Source organism: Rhinoraja longicauda, chromosome 29, assembly GCF_053455715.1.
Source record: "Rhinoraja longicauda isolate Sanriku21f chromosome 29, sRhiLon1.1, whole genome shotgun sequence".
In the NCBI taxonomy this organism is placed as follows: domain Eukaryota; kingdom Metazoa; phylum Chordata; class Chondrichthyes; order Rajiformes; family Arhynchobatidae; genus Rhinoraja; species Rhinoraja longicauda.
The window spans coordinates 10,280,988-10,302,019 of record NC_135981.1 but is presented as its reverse complement, the minus strand read 5'-3'; the positions used below and the strand labels follow the sequence as shown (position 1 = coordinate 10,302,019).

Genomic DNA, 21,032 nt, shown 5'->3' with positions numbered 1-21,032 from the left:
CAGTGGTGTGGGACCCCAGACTATAGAACTTCTCCACAGAGTCTTTGCAGAGTCAGCAAACACACAATCCACAAGGAGATGGATATCCGTCATTGTAGTCATCTCAAGGGCAGTGCAGCGGATCTGAAAATCTGGCCGTGTAAGAAGTATCTGAGAGGGAGGGCCATTCTCGCCACCGACCAAGAGAGGACTTGATGTTTATTTTGCGAGCTGGTGATGAGGCATTCTTTCAAATGAATTTCACAATGTGCGCAGGGAGCCACCTCACAGGATGCATCGTCTCCTTCTCCTGCAGAGTCTCCAAGACACTTCATGCAAACCACTGCCTGATTGACGTGGTTGCAGCCGTTTTCCACACAAGCTTCTCACAAGGGACAGCTGGTGCAGCTGAAAGGACCAACTGAAAGGAACGATTCGCAGCAAGGAGGCCTGGCTTATCCTTTGCAACAGTGGGACAAGCCATCATTTCACATACAACAGAGTGTAACAAATCTATCACAAAGGCAGGACAATTTCAGTCCTCTGGTCCTTCCAGCCTTTCTCATGAAACTGCAATCTCGTACAGATCACAGTGCATACACTTTATTGCCACCATCTCTCAATGGGAAATTATAAATCAATCCACTGTGGAGGATGTGGGTCAGGGTGGCAAGCTGGGAAACGTGTTAAAGAAGCAGTTTTACTTTGTTCAATTTAATCTACATAGTCTGGATTTCTCAAAACCCCAGCTGCTGTCCACAATAGTAAAATAACTGATGCAACAGCAAGTAAATATGTACTTTTATTTGAATTAAATACTTTGAATTTTAGCCAGAGCACATTCCAGTATGGGCAAGAAAAGACAAGAATACACACTAATTTTAGTTAACCTTAAATCAACAGATACTTTGAAATACCAGTCAGCATTGACTGAGATCTTTTAGTTTTGTGAGATTAGAATAAGTTTCAGGATCTTTGATGATAATGAATATTGACATGAATATTGATGATAATGATATTCTGGCCTTCCATCACAGTGAGGAGGGGACTGGAGGAGACTCACTGTGATGGATGTTTCTTTTTTTTGTGTGTTGGTTGGGGTTGTGTAATTTGCTTATTTTATTGCTTTTATTGTTGGACTGTGGGTGACTAAATTTCATCCAAAAAAATTGTTTTTTGGATGACAAATAAAGATATCTTGAATCTCTTGAATGATTGGTTGGCAGGACTTTCCTAATCTCAAGTATGTCTTTCCTCATATTTTGCAAGTTCAAATGCATTGACTAATTTCACACTTTGTATCAGTGGAAACCTGCATTTATGTATCACCTTCCATGATTTCAGGGTTATTCAAATTTATTTTACAATAGTGAAGTACTCTTGATGTCACTCGTCGCATACATAATGCAGAAGCTATTTTGAACCCAGCTAAGTATCACACATGGCAATATAATGAATTATCATTACCTGTGGCCTCGTGATGAGGGATAAATATTGGTTTAGAATCCATTACTCTTTCCCAAAATGGTTCCATGATTTCATTCACCTTCACACGAGTATATAGGCAATTACACAGGACGTATGGCACAGAAACAGGCTACCCATTCCAAACAACCAATGGTGCAGTTTCTGTGTCAGTCTAGTATGCCCCAGATTTTCCCCATCTAAATTTATTGGGTTAATCCTCTATTCTGTTCTCCCTCATTTACTCGTCTATCCTCCTTTAAGTGTATCAGTGCTATTAGCTTACAGAAATAGGGATCACTTTATATAAGAGGTTGCTCATTTAAGACAAATCAGGCAAAATCCTTTCTCTGAGGGTTTTGAACGGTTATCCTCAAGAAGCAGTGGCGACACAGTGCTTGAAGAGTTTTAAGGCAAAGGTAGATACATTTTTGATACCAAATGGGTGACCGTGGTTTGGAATGCGGAGCTGAGATTACAATCAGATCAGCTACAATCTTGCTGAATGCAGGGTATGCAAAATGCCAAGGAGTAGCTCACTTGGCATTAAGGTCTAAGTGTGCTAATCCTGTTCCTAATTCATATGACTGGTGACTGTGGTAACGAGTTTTGCATTTGTGCCATTCTTGGGGTAAAGAAGTTTCTTCAAATTTCTCAATCCATTTGCTTAGTGACTACGTTATGTTGAAGACTGCTATTTATGTTCTTTTCCACAGATGGAACCATTTTCTCTGTATCCAGACTAATAAAACTTATTTTAAAAGTCTTGGTCATGCCTCAGTATTCTTATCTAATGATAAAAGAGACACAGTCTGTTCAATCTTTCCACGTAATGAAATGGCAGCAAAGTGGTCCAACAATTAGTGCTGCCTCTGAGCTGCCTCCCAGTACGTTTGATTCTGACCTTGTATGCCGTCAGCATGGAATTTGCACGTCTTCTCAATGATGGTGGTTTTTACTTGGGTGCTCCCATTCTCTCTCACATCTCAAAGATGTGCTGGTAGATTAATTACAAAAATACATTTTCCTTCACAGGCAGAAAAAAAGAATCAATGGGAGTCCTTGGCCTCCTCTGCTGCTCCAGTGAGGCCACACGCAACCTGGGAGAACAGCACCTCATATGCTGCCTGGGTAGCCTACAACCCAATGAAATGAACATTGATGTTTCCAATTCCCCCCTTGCCCCAACTCCTTTTCCTCTCCCCTGCCCATCACCTTACTTTCCACTACCTTTGACCTTATCACCCAAATTTCCTGCCCCTCCTCCATCTGCTCAACTCCCACTCCTTCCTACCCATGCCCCCCAATATTTTCCCACTTTCCCACCCCCTTTCCCTTCAACACAGCATCCCTCCCTCTGGTTTTACATTTCGCTCCCCACCATCCTTCACAGATTCCACCCTTTACACCCCTTTATCCTTCCCCATCTCCAGCCTCGGTTACCATCTTCACACTTCTGTCTCACCTGATTCTACTGTGAATCAACCACGCTTCACCTGGATCCCCCTGTGCAGTTCTGGTCGGCCCAATACAGGACGGATGTGGAGGCTTCGGAGAGGGTAGAGCTTTCCCAGGATGCTGCCTGGATTGAAGCATGTTACCTATAAGGGGGGGTTTGACAAGTTTGGATTGTTTTCTCTGGAGCATCAGAGACCGAGGGGAAACCTGACAGAAGTTCATAAAGTTATGAGAACCAGAGATTGGGTAGACAGTCAGAACCTTTTCTGCAGGGTGGAAATATCAATTACCAGAGAGCAGAACTTTAAATTGTGGGAGAGAAAGTTTAAAAGATGTGTGTGTATTTTTTTTAAAACACAGAGTGGTAGGTGACTGGAATGTGTTGCCAGGGGTGATGGAGGAAACCGATATGATGGTGTCATTTAAGAGGCTGCTAGATAGGTACATGAATACGCAGAAAATGGAAGGAAATGGATCATGTGCCGGCAGAAGGGATTAGTTCAATTTGGCATCATGTTCAGGAGAGACGAAATGAGCTGAAGGCCTGTGCTGCTCTGTTTTATGTTCTAAAATTCTCTCAATGAGCTATGTTTATGTTGCTTCAATGCCTTTACCAAGTCTACTTTTCCATCTTTGGGGTAATTTCAACTTCCATCACAATTAACTGAACACCTAGATTCCACCGTCAATGCCTTTGAATGGTTGCAGTCTCTCTGCAGCAATGCTCGAACTTGGAGATCCGATCAGCAGTGAGGATATTATAGACTACAAGATAACATAGATAGACTTGAAGAATGTCAGGGAAGTGACAGATAAAATTTAATACAGAGACGTGTGAAGTGATGCATTTTGGCAGAAAGAATGTGAAGATACTATATAAATGGCACTGTTCCAAAGAATGTTTGAATGTAAAAATGTACATCAGCACAAATCTCTGAAAGTGGTAAGACATGTTGAGAGAGTAGTTAGTAATGTGTATAGGATTAATAAATGGAGGGGTAGAACACATGAAGGAAGCTTGTATTGAACTTCTATGTACTGATTTTTGCACAATTATTTTGCTACTGATTCTAACAGTTTAGGAGTAAGGAGTATGCCCTGGAGCAACTACAAAAAAAATTACCACAGCGGTTTTCAGAATGAGGCATTTCAGCAAAATAGGCCGAAAGAAGAAACCAAGGTTGACATTGTTGGAGGCAAAGGGTTGACAGGAGATGTGTTAGACACAAGTACAATCTTACAGAGTAAATAGATAAACTGTTCTCATTTGTGGGTAGCTCAAGGACCAAGTTTTACAATACAAAAGAATTGTTATAAAACAAACTTGCTGCATGTTAAATGTTCATACCTCAAAGCAATAAATGCAATATTTATTTGGTTCATTCTCCACTTCCCAGGACTGACTACAACTATCACACCAATTAATCTTTAAATAAACTATGCAAACACCCATGTGACTTTTCCTTTGAGTTTGCATTCGCAATAGAGTGTGAACTTACCTTCCAAAAGAACGCTAACTAGTGGAGTGCGGTCACTGTTCTTGGTTTGCTGGACAAGTAACTCTCCGTCATCCAGGGCCCGTGTGACTGGATCACCCCACACATAGATCCCATTCATGATATAGCAGTCATAGTCCTCCTGGTTTATGCCAAAAGCCTATGAAAGATGCAAATCAACATCACATTCTCACCTCTGGAAATTTCACCTTGCAAGCTGTTAATTTATGCAAAGGTACTATGATCTAACCACAATCCAGATTCATGTTTAAGAGCTGCACATCACCATTTGCTTGTTGCACCAAGAACTATGTATGGAACATTCAGCATATTTGGGGCTCCATTTACTGCATACTGTTCTAAAAGGGAGGATGTATGAGCAGCTCAGAACTCTCCAAGGGGTTTGCTGCCAATTTGGTGTTCGGAGGTCTGTCAGAATAACAGAGTGGCAGGAGCTGGTACTGTGAATAGATATGCTCCTCTTTCTGTAATGCACTCAGGCTTTCCAACTCAAAAAGTTCAAATCAAGAGCTGAATACAATTATGGGAAAAGCAAGGGACTGCAATGCGGCTTCAACTTTCAATGTTGAGCCATATTAGTTTAACAGAGTGGAACCTCTTCTTGAAGATTCATTACACAATTTGTGTAACGTGAAGCATGGAATGAAGTAACCAGTAACTTCCAAATTCTATTAAGCACGTGTTATAAAGTTTAAACTGGCTTTCTGAGATAACCAGAGACCTATATCATCAGTGTTCAAAACATTTTGCCATCCCACCAAATTATATGCCCAGCAAAATTTCACAATTCTTGTTCAACTAGATATAAAATATGAAATGTCATATGAAATAATTTTCTCATGAGAACATGAAATACAATTTAAAAGCTGAACCAGATTTCAGCCAATTCTATTTGACACAGCCCATGATTAACGTGTTCAAATGAGGCGAGTCAGAGGGCACCACTTTTAAAATGAGTGCCAAATCACACTGGCTTTGAATGGACACCCCATCCATTTCTATACCGACCATGCACCCTGAAATTGTGCACTCTTGTGTTCTCTTCTGCACCATAATCAGATACTTACAGGTTTTATGTCATTCTCCAAAGAATTCAAGAAATCTCCCCTTGTGACTTTCAGTTTCTCAGCTTTCTCCATGTCAACTTCCACTTTGGTTGCAGCCTAGTTATGGGAAGTGAAGGAAATAATAAATCTGGTTACAATTGTACACATTGTCCAATTCCATCATGTTGTCAGATCTAGGTGCTAAATAAGTAATTGCATTAGCTGATATTTCACTTTGCTAACCAATTACCAAACCCATCTCCTTTAAGATGCTCCTTAAAACTTTCTTCACTGGCCAAGCTTTTGGTCAACTGCCCATATATTTTGTGATAAATTTCATTTGATAGTGCAGCTGTGAAGCATCTTGGAATATCTCACAAATCAAAGAGTTCTAACTAAGTCACCACTATTGTGTGAAGAAGCCAGAAAATATATTTTAAGGAGAAAGAAACCATGCGTCAAATCTAATCAGATAATTCTTTAAAAAAACAACCTTCGCCTTTCTTGTGCCATGAACATGAAGAATTCTGTAAATAAGTTAGAGTACAGTTCCAATCTATTCCATGCATAAAGTACCCCATTACCTAAAGTTATTTTTGTTTGTTTACCATGGTTCCTATAAAGAATGAATGTGCATCTTTGGAGGGAAATGGACAAACACCTTTTTGGGTCGAGACCTTTCTTCAAGAATGAATGTTGTCTGTCCATATCCCTGCACAGTAGTTGCTTCAGAAGCTTGTATTTTGCTCAAGATTCCAGCATCCGCAGTCTCTTGTATCACCACATTGAAAGAAAGACCTCTTTCCTGGTGACGTGACTTAGAATCCACCTTCTATCCTAGATAACCCTGTGCCAATACCAAAACTAGGGAATTACACGAGCCACACAAATATATGTCCGTTCAAAGTACCACACATGGAACATGACAATCTTCCTTCTTTGCAGCCTTATGGAACTGGAGAATCAAATCTCCAGCCATGGTTAATAGCCAAGTGGTTAGTACTTTATTGACAATGATGCATAAATGTAAACAACACTAGGCACTGCAATAACAGCTTCACCTTCATGCAAGTGGATACTCAGCATGGTCTCATTTACAGAGAGCATACAATTCAGTTCACCTGCAGGTGGCCCAAATAACTCAAGGTAAATTCCGTGCCTTACATATTCAACTACACCGAAACAAACAGGAGCCACAAAGGGTTAGTCTATCACCCCGGCTGGGATAACCTGACATTTAAACCCCTGTTAGTTGATCAGTAGTACATGACCTAAAGTGCCTGGAGGAAGACTTCTCTCTGATCCCGTGGGACCAACCGACCATTTGGTTCAAACAGCTGCCCACATACACAATAACAGCTCCCTGGAGATTGGAGGAACACAAAAGACACTTAATGTATTGTTGTGCAACAGATACCTGGGGCTGTAAGTAACACCACTTTTATAGCATCAAGAAAAGCAGTACCCTCTGGCACCAAGCCTGGTGTTTCAAACAGTGTTGTACCTGCACCACCAAACACAGGCCTCTCTACAGCTAATCCACACTCGAGTCACCTGTCTTTGTTTAATGTCCTTTGAAAACTAGGGGCAATTGCTCTGCTGTACATGAAACAGTCTTTAGATTTAGCCTCCAACTTCAACATCCATACCGATTTCAATTAATTACATTGGGAAGCCTTTATTACGCTGTAACATAAGACACCCAAGTGTAATTTGGCATGTAAACTATCCATAATAGTCTTTATATGTGGGAAAGAAATAAAGCTCTTCCTCGTTCAGGTTGCTCTTATGTTAATTAACACAGACCATTTCCAGTAGACAAATGCTCCAATGACTTTTGCTTTACAGTGGCACTTCACAAGGAAGCCCATGGCATCTTGGTTCACCAGTGAGAAAAGTGCAAGAGCTCTCAAATTTAGCTACACTTCGTTCACTAAACCATCTTGGAATGGATAATTTTGTGAAAGGAACTTGCCGATATAAGGTTTTTTTTAAACAATCATCTTGATACTGGAAAGGTAACCTAGGTGACTGGGCTAATAATTTGGAAATTGAGCTCAGATCACAATGTTCCACTTCAAGAACCTGAAGTCAGCCTTAAAAAGTCAAACTGAAACACTCATGTCAATGAATTAATGTTCTGAAGCACAGGTTTTATTCCATCAGTCCACAGGACAACCCTCAAAATAGAGACACAAAGTGCTGGAGTAACTCAGCGGGACAGGCAGCATCTCTGGAGGAAAATGATAGATAATGTTTCGTGATGGCACCCTTCTTCAGATGGAGGGGATGGTGGAGTGGGTGATGAGCTGGAGTTGGGAAAGGACCAGGAACAACCAGCGATGCCAACAAATGACCTCAGGCAGGGAGATGCCCTGGTAGGCCCATTTTTGGCTAGGAAAGGTGTGAACTTCAGAGGGATACAATGTAGTTAAACAAATAGCATGGAGGTGTATACATATTTCGCCTGGGTAGCTTACAACCCAGCGATATGAATGTTAAATTCTCTAGTTTTAAGTAACATATACTAACATTCCCCTCCCCTTCCCTCACCGGTCCTTTCCACGACATGGTTCACCATGACCCACAGCAAACACCTAAATCAGTCACACGTGATCCCTCTAAACCAGCAGAGTCTGACTTCCAGATCCCATGATCTCTAAGTAAAAACATTGCACAATTCACTTTATATTTGTGATTCTACGACAGAACATTCATTGGCAACCTGCTGCAAAACCCATTCAGTCCACCCGTTCAAGAGCTTCCAGGTATTTAATGTGACCACTTAAGTCTTCTTATTCTATTTCACCATACAGTAATGCGATTAGAACATGAATATAGAAATTAGGAGGATGTAAATGCCACACCACCCCTCAGTCTCTGTGTGTTTCTGGAGTAAAGGAACTCCAAAGAAAGTAGAACTTTCTCCTATCTTCACTTTGAATGGGCGACCCAAACCTTTATTCTGAAGGCATGCCTCAGAGTTATAAAATAGAGCATCTCACAACAAGATTGCCTTTCATTCCTTTGAATTCTAATGAGTATGGGTGCAACTTTCTTCAGTAGACATCCATTTCACCTCCGGAATAAACGGTGAACCTTTCTGAAGCACAGCCAATTCAAGAATACCCCTCCTGAAGAGGCACCAAAACAGGAACTGAGTCTTGGAAAGACTGTGGAGGAGGTTTACCAGTATGATCCTTGGATTAGAGGGTATTATCCACAAGGAGAAATTGAACAAACTTGAATTGCTTTTTCTGAAATATTGGAAATTCAGGGGAGACCTGATAGAAATGTGTAAAATTATGAGAGGCATAGATAGGGTAGACAGTCAGAACCTTTATCCCAGGATGGAAATGTCAAGACTAGACAGCAAGGGCTTTAAGGTGAGATGTTTAAAGGAGATGTGCGAGGCAAGTTTTTTTTTTTAAACACAATGATAAGTGCCTGGACCATGCTGGCAGAGATGGTGGTGGAGGCAGATATAATAGTGGCATCTAAGAGGCTTTTAGATAGGCACATGCATGTGCAGAGAATGGAGGAATATAGATCATGTGCAAGCAGATGAGAATAGCTTATCTTGGCATAATGTTCGGCACAGACATTGTGGGCTGAAGGGCCTGCTCTTGTGCTGTACTAAACTGTTTAATGTAAAATAGGTGTGGCTTCACCAGAGTTTTGTATAATTGCAGTGTGGCTTTTTTCATTATATGTTCTATCCCCTTTGGAATCAAGCCCAATATTCCAATCGCTGTCCTAACTAATGTAGGTTAACTTCATCACCTGGTAAACTCTGAACAGAGTCATTCTGGAGTTTCTCTCCATCTAAAAACTTTAATTTATTGGGCCAAAATCTAGCAGCCTGGAACACAAATATAAATCCTAGCAAGGCAACAGCGGAATTTAAGTAATTTTGTTGTATGGCCAAGCAATTGGAATCACTGAATTTAGGCTTCTGTTTTATGGGCATGGCTTCAAACCCTACTGAATTGCTTCAAATTGTACCGATTCCAACGTCTGGAATTTGATTAGATTTTCACAATGGATTAGATACGTCATAACTTTCATTGTACTGGTTTTGCTGTTGAAAGAATAAACTTGTTTGGCTGTCAGTGACAAAAATGCTGTTTGAGGACAGCGGAAATTTTGATCTGAAATATGCTTATAATAGCAGCTGTCTACCTACACGCGCCAACAATTTACAATTATATTGTACCTTTAAACATGGAAAAATCCAAAGTCAAATTAGTCGCATTGTTCGATGGCACCTACAATAAGGCAGCTTATGAAGATGTGTACAAAATCAAGAGAGGAATTAGATTGTGTAAATGCACAGAGTCTTTTGCCCAGAGTAGGAGAGGACATAGGTTTAAGGTGACAGGGTAAAGATTTAATGGGAACCCGAGGGGTAATTTATTTTATTTTTTTAAACACACAAAGGCCGGTCAGTGTATGGAACAAGCTGCCAGAGGAGGTAGTTGAGGCAGGTACTATTGCAACATTTAAGAAACATTTAGACAGGTACATGGATAAGATAGGTTTAGAGAGATATTGGCCAAAAGCAGGCAAGTGGGAATAGTGTAGATGGGACATGTTGGTCGGCGTGGGCAAGGGGCCGAAGGACCTGTTTCCATGCTGTATGACTCTATGACATGTGCTACACACCTGGAGCGGGGCGTAAATCACAAACATTCCAGTTCACTTCAGGTATTTTGTTTTGATGGAAAACAACTTAGTAAGCACAAGAAATTGTAAAATGTAAATCAAAGGACTGTAATAAAATGAACAAAATTTATAAATGATGTAATTTACATATGGGATATTACATATGAAGAGTCAGCCAGACAGGGTTAACAAAGCAAGTTGAAGAAAAATGTTTTGTTACTGTAACATTGCATTTAAAAAAATTCTAAATTGCACTTTCAAGTGAATGACACTGACTTTCCACAAAACAAGCTCAGGTGACAATTTAAATACAAATTATTAATGCATGTAAAACAAGAAGCAATACGCAAGGAGAGAAGCACAGAAAAAGACCTTCTGGAATGCTTCAAATTTGTCCTGGAGCACATGGTATTCTCTGCAGCTTTAGCCTCTACACTTGCCTGGACTGGTTACAGGGACTATGCTGCAGAATACTGAGCAGCGAAAGGTTAAACTGTGTGGTGAAATACCTGCATCATTTCAAAAAAACATCAGTCCAAGTGAACAATAAAACCTATATTTAACAGCTCAACAGCATCAGAGGGGGTTTGGGGAGGTGTGCGTGTGGTTGGGGAGTGGTGGTAAGGAAGGTGGAGCGGGGAGATATCTGGCAGCTCTGCATGCTTTAAAACTGGAGTCCTTCCTTCTGCCTTTGGCCAAGAAAGATTAACCAGTCCACAAATGACAAGCAAAAGGAACCTGAATTCATTGGTATCAGTTGAGAGTTGGCAGATAGCACAACTGATCATAGTATACTATACTGTAGTTTACATTACATTTTCCTCACCTCAGTGCACTTCACAAGACTTACCAGACAAGATCTGGCATCGAGTCACATTAGGACACCACTAGGAAAGATGATCAGAAACCTGGTCAAAGTGGTGGATTTTAAGAAGTATATCTTAGAAAACGTGAGAAAGTGCAGGAGGGTTCACAGCAAAAATTCCAGAGTGGAATTTGGTGTTGGAAGATCTGCATGTGTGTTTTCATCAGCTCATGTGAAAAATATTTGGGACTTTTTGATGAATGTTATGCTATACTAATAAAAGTCATTTGCATCGATATTGATCTTGCATTACCCATAATGATGAACGATCAAGCAATTTATCTCACTGACATTAACACAAGATACCACAGGGTAAATTATGCCTCAGGAAGTAGTCGATGATTTCTAAACGGCTATGTTCATTAAACCTTGGAAAGTTGAACACAGCAAAGAATGTTGGTAACGAATCATAAAAGACAGTATTACTGGTTTGTGGAGCAAGCTAAATGTTTCTCCTGCAGGTATATTATTAAAATGATTGCTCCAACTTTGCCATCTACAAAAGTGGCAAACACAAAATCGATGTAATTGTGTGAAACTGGGAAAATACTAGAAATTGTTTAGAACATTTACAGAAAGACACTAAACAAACAAACTAAACTCAAACTCAAGGTAGTGGAATGCAGAGGCTGTCATTTCTTCAAATTCCCTTCCCCTTCCGTTATTACCTCCCACACAAACACAAAAGAGAGTTTGAAATCATGAACAAATACGAGAATCTGATTGATTAATTAACATTGAAAATTAACATTGGTACATCTGAATTCTAGTACTCAGTGTAATCAGGTTTGTCATTAGTTAGTTAACGGTAGCCAACTCAACATCTATCCAAAACAAAGCAGGAGAGTACATTACCTCTGATGCTAACCCATCAACAGCATATAGAGCAAAGGTTAGAGAACTGACTGAATACGTTCTCAATATTTGGCAGTCGCTGCCAAATTTTACTGCTAAGGGGCAAACAAGTGGTAGCAAGATCCCTTCTCAATAAGACACACTAACTTAGAAAGAGACCTGTTAATGTAGGACTGTCCCAAAATGAAGTATAAAATGTTTTATTATACATTGCAACATACAGGCACACTGGTGTCAAACAACAAATCCAATTTCAAGGCAAAAAAAATTATCCATTTTATATTGGTGTGGCCAATTGTTGTGCAATCCTCAATATTTGTCTTTAGTAGATGACTACTCTCACTACTATGAGGCTCAGTGTAAACAGTGACCTACATCAACTTATTTGATAACGAGCACAGCACAGCAAAGAGACATTCAGTTCATCACACACAGGCCAATTTAGATCAAATCCAATTGCAGTCCTCACTAACAACAGGTGGGATGTAAATAAGCAAATCGGCAAATAAGCAAATCCTGATATGGCTTCCTTTACATTGACGAGACCAAGTGTATACTAGGCGGCTGTTTTTGCCGAACAATTGGGCTTGGTGTGCCAAGGCCTGTGGACCTCCTGGTTGCCAACCATTTTTCACTACACTTCCCATACCAGTCTTTCTTTCCTCTGCCTCCTCCAGAGTCGGGATGAGGCTGAACTCTCCAAGATCAAATAATACCCTTTCTATCTTCCCCCTTTTTACCCTGCAACCCTTCGCACCCCTTCCTAATTACTTTTGATAATTGTCTTTGATTTACAACAAACCAATCTGCAACACTCATTTAAGTGATTCAAATAAACATTATTGTATTTAGCAGCTTTTTGCAAACTGGATATTCAAAATATGTTGGAGCAAATAAAATACTGTTAAAAGTCATTGCTTTTGTGGTGCCTTGTTGGGCCAACCTGCGCATAGCAAGACACCACAATAACAGTTAAATATATGACCAGTTTGGTCTCGGCATTAATTGAGGGGTACCAATTGGCCAGGACACCAGGGAGAACCATCAGGCTCCTCCTCAGAGTGCCATGGGATTTATTTTTGTCTTTGTAAACACATCAGACTACAATTCATTGCATCATCCAAAAAAATTAACCTGCAACAAACAGCACTAACCTTGCCCGACTATAACTGCTGGATGACATTTAGCACAAGTCAGAATATTTGCTGTAATCACTGTAGTGGGATTTGAACACAGCACTATCTGTCAGAGACCAGAAAGCCATAACTACACCACAAATGCATTGGAGCCTTAGAGATGCGAGCATGAAGAGTTAGATTTTCAGAACAGGAACTAGGGAAGTGTAGTCTGAAGAAGGGTCTCGACCCGAAACGTCACCCATTCCTTCTCTCCCGAGATGCTGCCCGACCTGCTGAGATACTCCAGCATTTTGTGAATAAATAGGGAAGTGTCGAACTTTGTTGGAAGTGCAGCTACAATGCAAGTATCGAGGAAGGATGAAGGAAAAAATGTTAAATTTTCTTCAGAGCCATAGATCATTGTTATTCCAGTCTTATTGTGTTTTAATCACCCTTTCAGCATTTGGTTAAAAACAGGGCCTTGCAAGGATGGTCAATGTTTTTGGTTGTTGGTACACCAACCTGCATGAAAGGGTTGCCAGGTAGAGCAGTTTTGTTTGGGAACAGCCATTAATGCACACAATAGAATTAATTTAAGGTGGACAAATAGAGCCTCACCTGGAATGTAACCAAACATTAGGCAGGAGATCAATTTCAGAGCGGTAATGAGTGAAAGCAGGATAACGTTACACATGATTTAGCTGGGGAGCAGAGAAGAAGATTTCATGGTGGAGGGAGAAGATGGAAGTCAAGTCCTGAGGGCAATTAGAGAGAAACAAAGAAAAACCCAAACAAACACAACAATGAAACTTGTCTAATCTACAGCATCTACATTCTCAGGAAAACATCCAGACATGGTTAATGCTGTTTAGATAAGGAGGAAATAAATACCAGGACCTACATGAATTTGCTTCTGGTTACCAATTCAGGACACTCACTGAGAGAGAAATGACACAATGAAGTAAAGAGATAGAATAAATGTATTTTTTGCCAGTTTAACATTCATCTTTGGATCCACATGTTACTGATCACTTTGACCTGCCAGTCAGACCTCCACTGAGTTTAAAGGAGCAAAGGTGCATTTTTTTGGGATGTGAGGTATTAAAATTGAGGAATGCAAGATAAGCAGGACCATATCATTGTGTAAGAAGGAACTGCAGATGCTGGTTTAAACTGAAGATAGACACAAAAAGCTGGAGTAACTCAGCAGGACAGGCAGCGTTTCTGGAGAGGAAGGAAAGGGTGACGTATCTGGTCGAGACCCTTTTTCGGACTTCTTCAACTCTCAAATTTTCATCTTTTGGGAACTTTTGCACTATAAGAACAGGAGTGTAAGCTTACAGCTTATGGTTATGCAGCTGTCAATCTCCAGGCACGATGGAAGCACAATGATTCGTACCAGCGTTGGAAATGGTATTGTGCACTATTTTGGTTGAGGAGATGGAATGGAGCCATAAAGATATCGTCTCAAACCACTGTCAGTGCAAATCAATCAAACCGTGTTAGCTGGAGACACAAGTGATTGCAGGTACTGGAACCTTGAGCAAAAAACAAAATGCTGGAGCAAATGTATTCTCTGTAGAGGGAGTTCATCTCCCAACCACAGCCTGTAAGCTAATGGGCAGATGTGCATCCAGGTACCCAATTCTCCAATTCTCATCTTTAGGGAACTTTTGCAACTTCTTCACAATAATATGACTGCAATATGGAGATCATAGAACCTCAAACTTATTTATGTTTCAGAACAGAGCTGACGTTGACCTTTATGACTTATCTTAAAATATGAATGCAAATGAAGGATGAAAATGGAGCTTATTGAAGCACCCATCAACATGTAGTGCTACAAAGTTAGACGGCCAGCAAATAGCTGCATGACCAAGTAGAGTTCCTGTCTTGGGTGCACTGCTCCAAATGTATTGCCTCTTGGACACCCCTAATGTTGTTATATACACTGCCAGTTAGAATTTTAGAAGTCAATGTGAGATTTGTGGTTTCATGTGTTGTGGACAGCAGAGAAAGCAAAGAACACTTATTAAATACAGCAGTGAGCTGCAGATGATTGGTGGCGGGAAGGGGATGGGGAAAGAGCAGCAGCAGTACGAATTGAGACCAAAGGATCCTTCATCCATCACACGTGCCTAACCTCAGTTCCCTCAAGTGCCCATCAGTTTTTATTGCAGATTGGAATATTCTTTGATGAATCAGTGCTGGGAAGAAGTATCCTGCTGCCCAGACTAAAAGGGTTTTCTTCATCATGGAGATCACTTTGGTACAATAAACATTCAGGCAGTGATTTGGAGATGCGAGGGTTCCATTCCTAAAAATTGTCCATAAACCAATTATTCCTCAAGTCACAAATGTCCTACCCATATCACAATGCTCTACATACACTTGCTATAATTCTTCCACTGCATTGAATATTCTGACCGCGGGAGAAGACAGCAGGGGAAGAGAAAAGACATTCTGGCCTTCCATCACAGTGAGGAGGTGACTGGAGGAGACTCACTGTGATGGATGTTTCTTTTTGTTTGGTGTTGGTTTATGATTGTGTGTGTTATTGCTTATTTTTATTGCTCTTATTGTTGGACTGTGGGTAATCTTTCATTTCACTGCACATTTATGTATATGTGACAAATAAAATTGACTTGACCTTACACTATAGAAAACATAAACATGATTTAGTTTTTCAGCTTTAAACGAAAGTAACTATAATAATGCATCCTAAGACCAAATTACAAAATATTTTTGTACCAATTAAATACTTGCATAAACAATATATTTGAATGTCAACCATGCAGCTTGCTTTATGACTGCAACAAGCAAAGTGTCCATAGGTCACTTTTTGTTTTTGATGGTGTTGATAGGTGTTTTTGATAGGTTTTTTGATGCATATTGAATGTGCAAGTGAAATACCTGACAGAGATTAGTTTAGTTTGGTGATCCAGCATAGAAACAGGCCCTTCGGTCCATCAAGCCCATGTCGACCATCAATTGGTTTTATGGTATCCCATTTTCACATCCACTCCCAACACACTAGGGGCAATTTACGAAGGCCAATTAACCAGCAAACCCACACGTCTTTGGGTTGTGGGAAGAAACCGGAGCACCCGGAGGAAACCCACACGGTCACAGGGAGATTGTGCAAACTCCACATAGACAGCACCCTAGAGCAGCACCAAACTAGTGTCTCTGGCACAGTGGTGAGCAGATCTACCAGATGCGCCACTGTGCCGCCTAGATAACCAGGGGAAGAAAAAAAAAGTGCTGCTATCAATTGATGAATTTCAAAAAGCAGGTATTACCAAAACTAAAACTGAATTGAAGAATCCTAAAATTAACTGATTGGCTAAGTTTTGTTTTAAGTCAACAAAAATGCCCAATATTTCTACAATGATAATAAAAGGAAACTTTCAACCTGAAGCATAAGCTAAAGAAGTTCCATTTTATGGCATGGCTATTATTGTACCCATCAGTTTAATTAAAGGAACAAAATACCCGTACATACCTTTATGTGCCGATTCATTGCAGTTGACTGGGCAGCTCGCACTAGACCCTCCAACTCGGCACCACTGAAATTCTTGGTCTCTTGAGCTAGCTCATTAATATCAACATCATTATCCAACAGGTTGTGCTCTCGCATTCTTGCTGTGTGAATATTCAAAATTTGTATTCTGCCTTTCTCATCTGGTAAACCTGTAAGGGCGGGGGGGGGGGGGGGGGTGGAAGGGAAAGAGGGCACAATAAAACCCAAAAAATCAATAGACACATATTTACAATATTAAACCTTATTTTAGCTGAGCTTTGGAATTTTACCATTGCAGAGGTGGATTTCCTGCATGGTCAAGCTTTTCCCCAAGTAATAGTCTACTGCAAATGTCTTCATAGCTTTGACATTTATATTATGCAGTCGACATTTGTGATGCGCCCGTTTCACGGTCACACCTCCTCCACAATAATTCTCAACACTGGTGCTCAAGTATGCACTCTCAGTCCCCTATACACTCATGACTGTATGGCCAAATTCAGCCCCAATTCCATCTACAAGTTTGCAGATGATGCAATTGTGGGGGACCCGAATCAAGAACAATGGTGAGATGGAGTACAGGAAGGAGATAGAAAATTTAGTGAATGTGGCAGAACAATAACTTCTCCAGCAGTATCAGCAAAATGAAGGAGCTAGTTATTGACTTCAGGAAGCGTGGTAGAGTACATGCCCCAATCAGCATCAATGGTGCAGATGTGGAAATGGTTGAGAGCTTCAGGTTCCTTGCCGTTAATATTACCAATGATCAGTCGTGAAGCAACCACATTGATGCGAACGTCAAGAAAGCATACCAACAGCTCTACCTCCTTCTCCTGAGGATGTTGAGGAAACCTTGAGACGAAACATGATTACAATCAAGCTGTCCACAGTGTGCAGATACAGGATAAAGGGTATAACATTAAGTCCAAGATAAAGTCCAGTAAAGAATGAATAAAGATAGTCTGAGGGTCTCCAATGAGGTAGATGGTAGGTCAGGACCACTCTCTAGTTGGTGAAAGAACGATTCAGTTGCTTGATAACAGCTGGGAAGATACTGTTCCTGTATCTGGAGGTATGCGTTTTCAGTGTTCTTTACCTCTCGCCTGATGGGAGACGAGAGTGTAATCGGGGTGAGATTCGTCCTTGATTATGCTGATGGCCTTGCCAAGAGTGAAATGTAGTGGGTGAGGGGTTGGGGGAGAGCATAGTCATATGTTTTGTTTATTAAATTCTTAAGTTCCAGGAAAGTCTGGGTTAACTAAGGTTATTTCTTCATGCATCTTTTGGCACTTGTTTCATGATAAAGTAAAAACTGTCAGGGAAGGACAACCCATCAAGTGAAAAAAAAATGTTGCTCTATGTCTGCAAATGCTTCATTAAGGAAACAAGCAGTAAAACAGAATCAAAAACGTTTATAAACTGCACAGAGCCGATCAACAAGGGAAGTACACATCGTCAATTCGCCAGGCCTGCTGTACCAATTAATATTTTCATGGTAGATCAGATATTTGTTCTCATAGAATCGGGGTAAATAGAACAGACTACAGAGATGTCGCATTGATAATTAGACCCGGGAGGCAAAAAGAAAAAAACCTAGAGCTACTTCTGAAAATCAAAACTCTGCTGATACTAGAAATCTGAAATATAAATAGGAAATCCTGAAATCAGCATGCCAGGCAGCATCTGAGGTGAAGTGAAACAGAGTTAACGTTTCAGGTCTAAGGCCACTTCAAATAACTATTCTGCTTCAGCAACAATGGTGAACTAATTGCAAGGAAATAGCTGGCCTTGTCATGCTAGCTGACACCGATAGCTCATCTGTTCACCGCTCAGGTGCCTTATGCGGCCAAATGTAGTGCATCCGACTGCCCACTCACCAAGTCCAGTGGCAATGCCTCACTGAACAGTAAATCCATTTGCACATTGCATCTGACTTTCAACATTATGGGGAGGGGGGCTGGAGTAGGAACAGCCGCTCCATGGGCTTGAATTAGGTTGCAATTAGTTTTAATGTAATTAGTTTAAAATTATTTATATTTATTAAAATCATGTTTAAATGTCTCCATCAAAAAGAATTAGAGTTGAGCACAGCTAAAGCATCAACAAGAGCTGTCAAAGAATTCCAAAGTGGAGTCTCTGGATACAAAATCCCAGAGCTTCTCAAAGTACAGGGCACATTCCACTTCATGGAACAGACGTTGGGTGCTAAGGATCAACTTATTCAATGCTCCCTCATCAGAACAAAGTGCAGGCAAAGCAGGAATCATAGGCATCATGCTAAGGAAGCAAGCCAGGTCCAAGACAATCAAGTTCATGTGTAGCAGAATGGCAGATCAACCTTTGGGTAAGTTATGAGACATCAATGCAACTTGCAAAAATCTGGGAAAGATCCCTGAAATGAATTTTATGCTTAAATTTTAAAAGTGCAGATGACTTTATAAATAAAACAAATATTAAAAAGTGCTGACCTCCAATGGACCAAGATTCGATTCCAAGACAAATTTTATCCAGAGACATATTACAATTAGATCTCTGGTCTTAAAAGGGTGCATGGCAGCAGAAAAAAGTAATGTAAATATATTGGGTGCCAATATTCTTCTTTAGCCATCCTTTGGGATAGATCACTTACTTCAACTCTGATTTTGTAGGGTTTGAGGTGGTTAAGGAGTATAAGTTAGGAACTGCAGACTCTTCCAAAAATGGAGCAGGCATTTGACAATGGGGTAGGCAGGTGTATCGTATACGAGGTTGGCTATTCCTTTTGCAGGGTGGCTGTGTGCTCCGGATGCAATGACCTGCGATTCTCAAAAGCATCTGAATGCTTTGTGTCCACATGGAGCAGCAGTGACCCAGAGATTCCCAGGACTTGGAGGGATGTTGCACTTAAGGAAGCTTCGAGTCCATCCTTGATTCATTTTCTCCAGCATGTCACTAATTTACTACAAATCGTTATCGCAAATACTCACTGGTAAAAAGCATAATTCTCTGAAAATAATGCAAAACCGTACTACTTCATTTGTAATTCAATACCTAAACTTGAAGTGCAATGAATAATGAAAAGATTAGACATAATGTTTCAGCCATACTCTGTGGGCCAAAGGGCCTGTTTCCAAGCCGTATCTGTCCCCATCTCTCTAATCATTTCATCTGTCTTCTGATGAAAAGTCATTGACAGCAAGTATTTTTTTTTCTTTTAACTTTTCTTCACAGATGAGGCCCAACATAAATATTCTTTAGAGTTTTCAATTTTTATTCCAGATTTCAAGCAACTAGATTATTACCCTCAGATTGGGTCTGATGCCACAAGCATCTACATTAAAAGCCATGGCCTGCTGTACACATCTCATTGACTTCATATTCTACCCTGCCACATGCATCTGAGACTTCAGCATTTCATCCTTCATAATGACTTAACTTTGGTGAGGCAGGCAGCAAAATAGAAAGAGGTGAACCCTTGAGAAATTGTTGCAGATTTACCAACAACTGAAAATGTGACCTTTGTAGATTAATTTTTATCCAACAGAAACAGTGCTAAATTATACTTTGCCAGAAACTGATCTTGCACGGCCTACCAACTGAGGTGGTATCGGGTCGCAAAGATAAAGAAAATGAAAAGACCAGCCAGGAAAAAAACTCATTTAAAGAGAGTAATTCTTTTGTTAACAGACAAACTATTTATTCCACGTTTTTTTTCAAATTATTAAAATAACAGCACTGTGCTAATCAAAATCAGTGATATGCTGAAAGGTCACCCATTCATTGAATCTTGGCATTCAAAGGAGCAAAGATAGGGCATGGGAAACCACAAATAGCTCAACAATGTCAAGTCAGGCCAAGGCTTCAGAACAGAGAGATATACTTCTCTTTGCTCCATTTTGGAAGGTGGACACAATTACTATCTCACTGATGCCCTGCAGTTAAAACAAAGTTGGAGGTTTTGCCAGGCTTTACTGCTAGTGCCAAGCAGAAGCCAGCGAATCATTCCCTGGGACACGGGGATCAAAAGGGCACACTGAGCAGAGTGAAGGAAAACCTACCCAAGGTGTTCATAGCATGAAACAATGCTCCTGCATCTACAAAGCAAACTTTGGGGACTGAGTTAAACCACTTTCTGCTTCCCCAGTGATTCTGACATAACCAGTACAAGAGAAGAGAAATGTCTCTTTATGGGTCAAGGCTTACCAATCTCCATTTTGACTTCCAATCGGCCAGGTCGCAGAAGAGCATCATCAATCAAGTCCGGTCGGTTTGTCATACCTAAATGGGAGTGTTACAAAGATCAAATTGAATTGGTCTTTTGATACAAACCTTGCACTAAAAGCGAATGCAAAACCTATAAAACAATTCTTACCCAAGGTTCATATATGTCCAAAAGATTGGTTACTTAATTATTCAGCTAATAGCAATAAAGTAGATTGGACATGGAAATTTTGTTAAATAGCCAACAATTTTAAACTGGGAAGATTTTCAAAATATAGGAAATTCTTTAGTAAATGTTAGAGTTAGAAACACTGAAAATTGGAAGAGGAAATCTCAATACTC

General features: G+C 40.3%; 1 protein-coding gene across 1 annotated transcript in view; it reads right to left on the bottom strand.

Moving 5' to 3' along the window:
* nsfa (N-ethylmaleimide-sensitive factor a) overlaps positions 1 to 21,032 on the bottom strand; it is a 157,160-nt gene that overhangs the window by 63,783 nt on the left and 72,345 nt on the right. Inside the window, exons 11-14 of the mRNA XM_078424925.1 lie at positions 20,673 to 20,747; positions 16,473 to 16,660; positions 5,486 to 5,581; positions 4,401 to 4,557 (exon numbers count right to left, since the gene is read on the bottom strand). Coding sequence (XP_078281051.1) covers positions 4,401 to 4,557; positions 5,486 to 5,581; positions 16,473 to 16,660; positions 20,673 to 20,747 — 516 coding nt within the window. The remainder of the gene's footprint in view (positions 1 to 4,400; positions 4,558 to 5,485; positions 5,582 to 16,472; positions 16,661 to 20,672; positions 20,748 to 21,032) is intronic.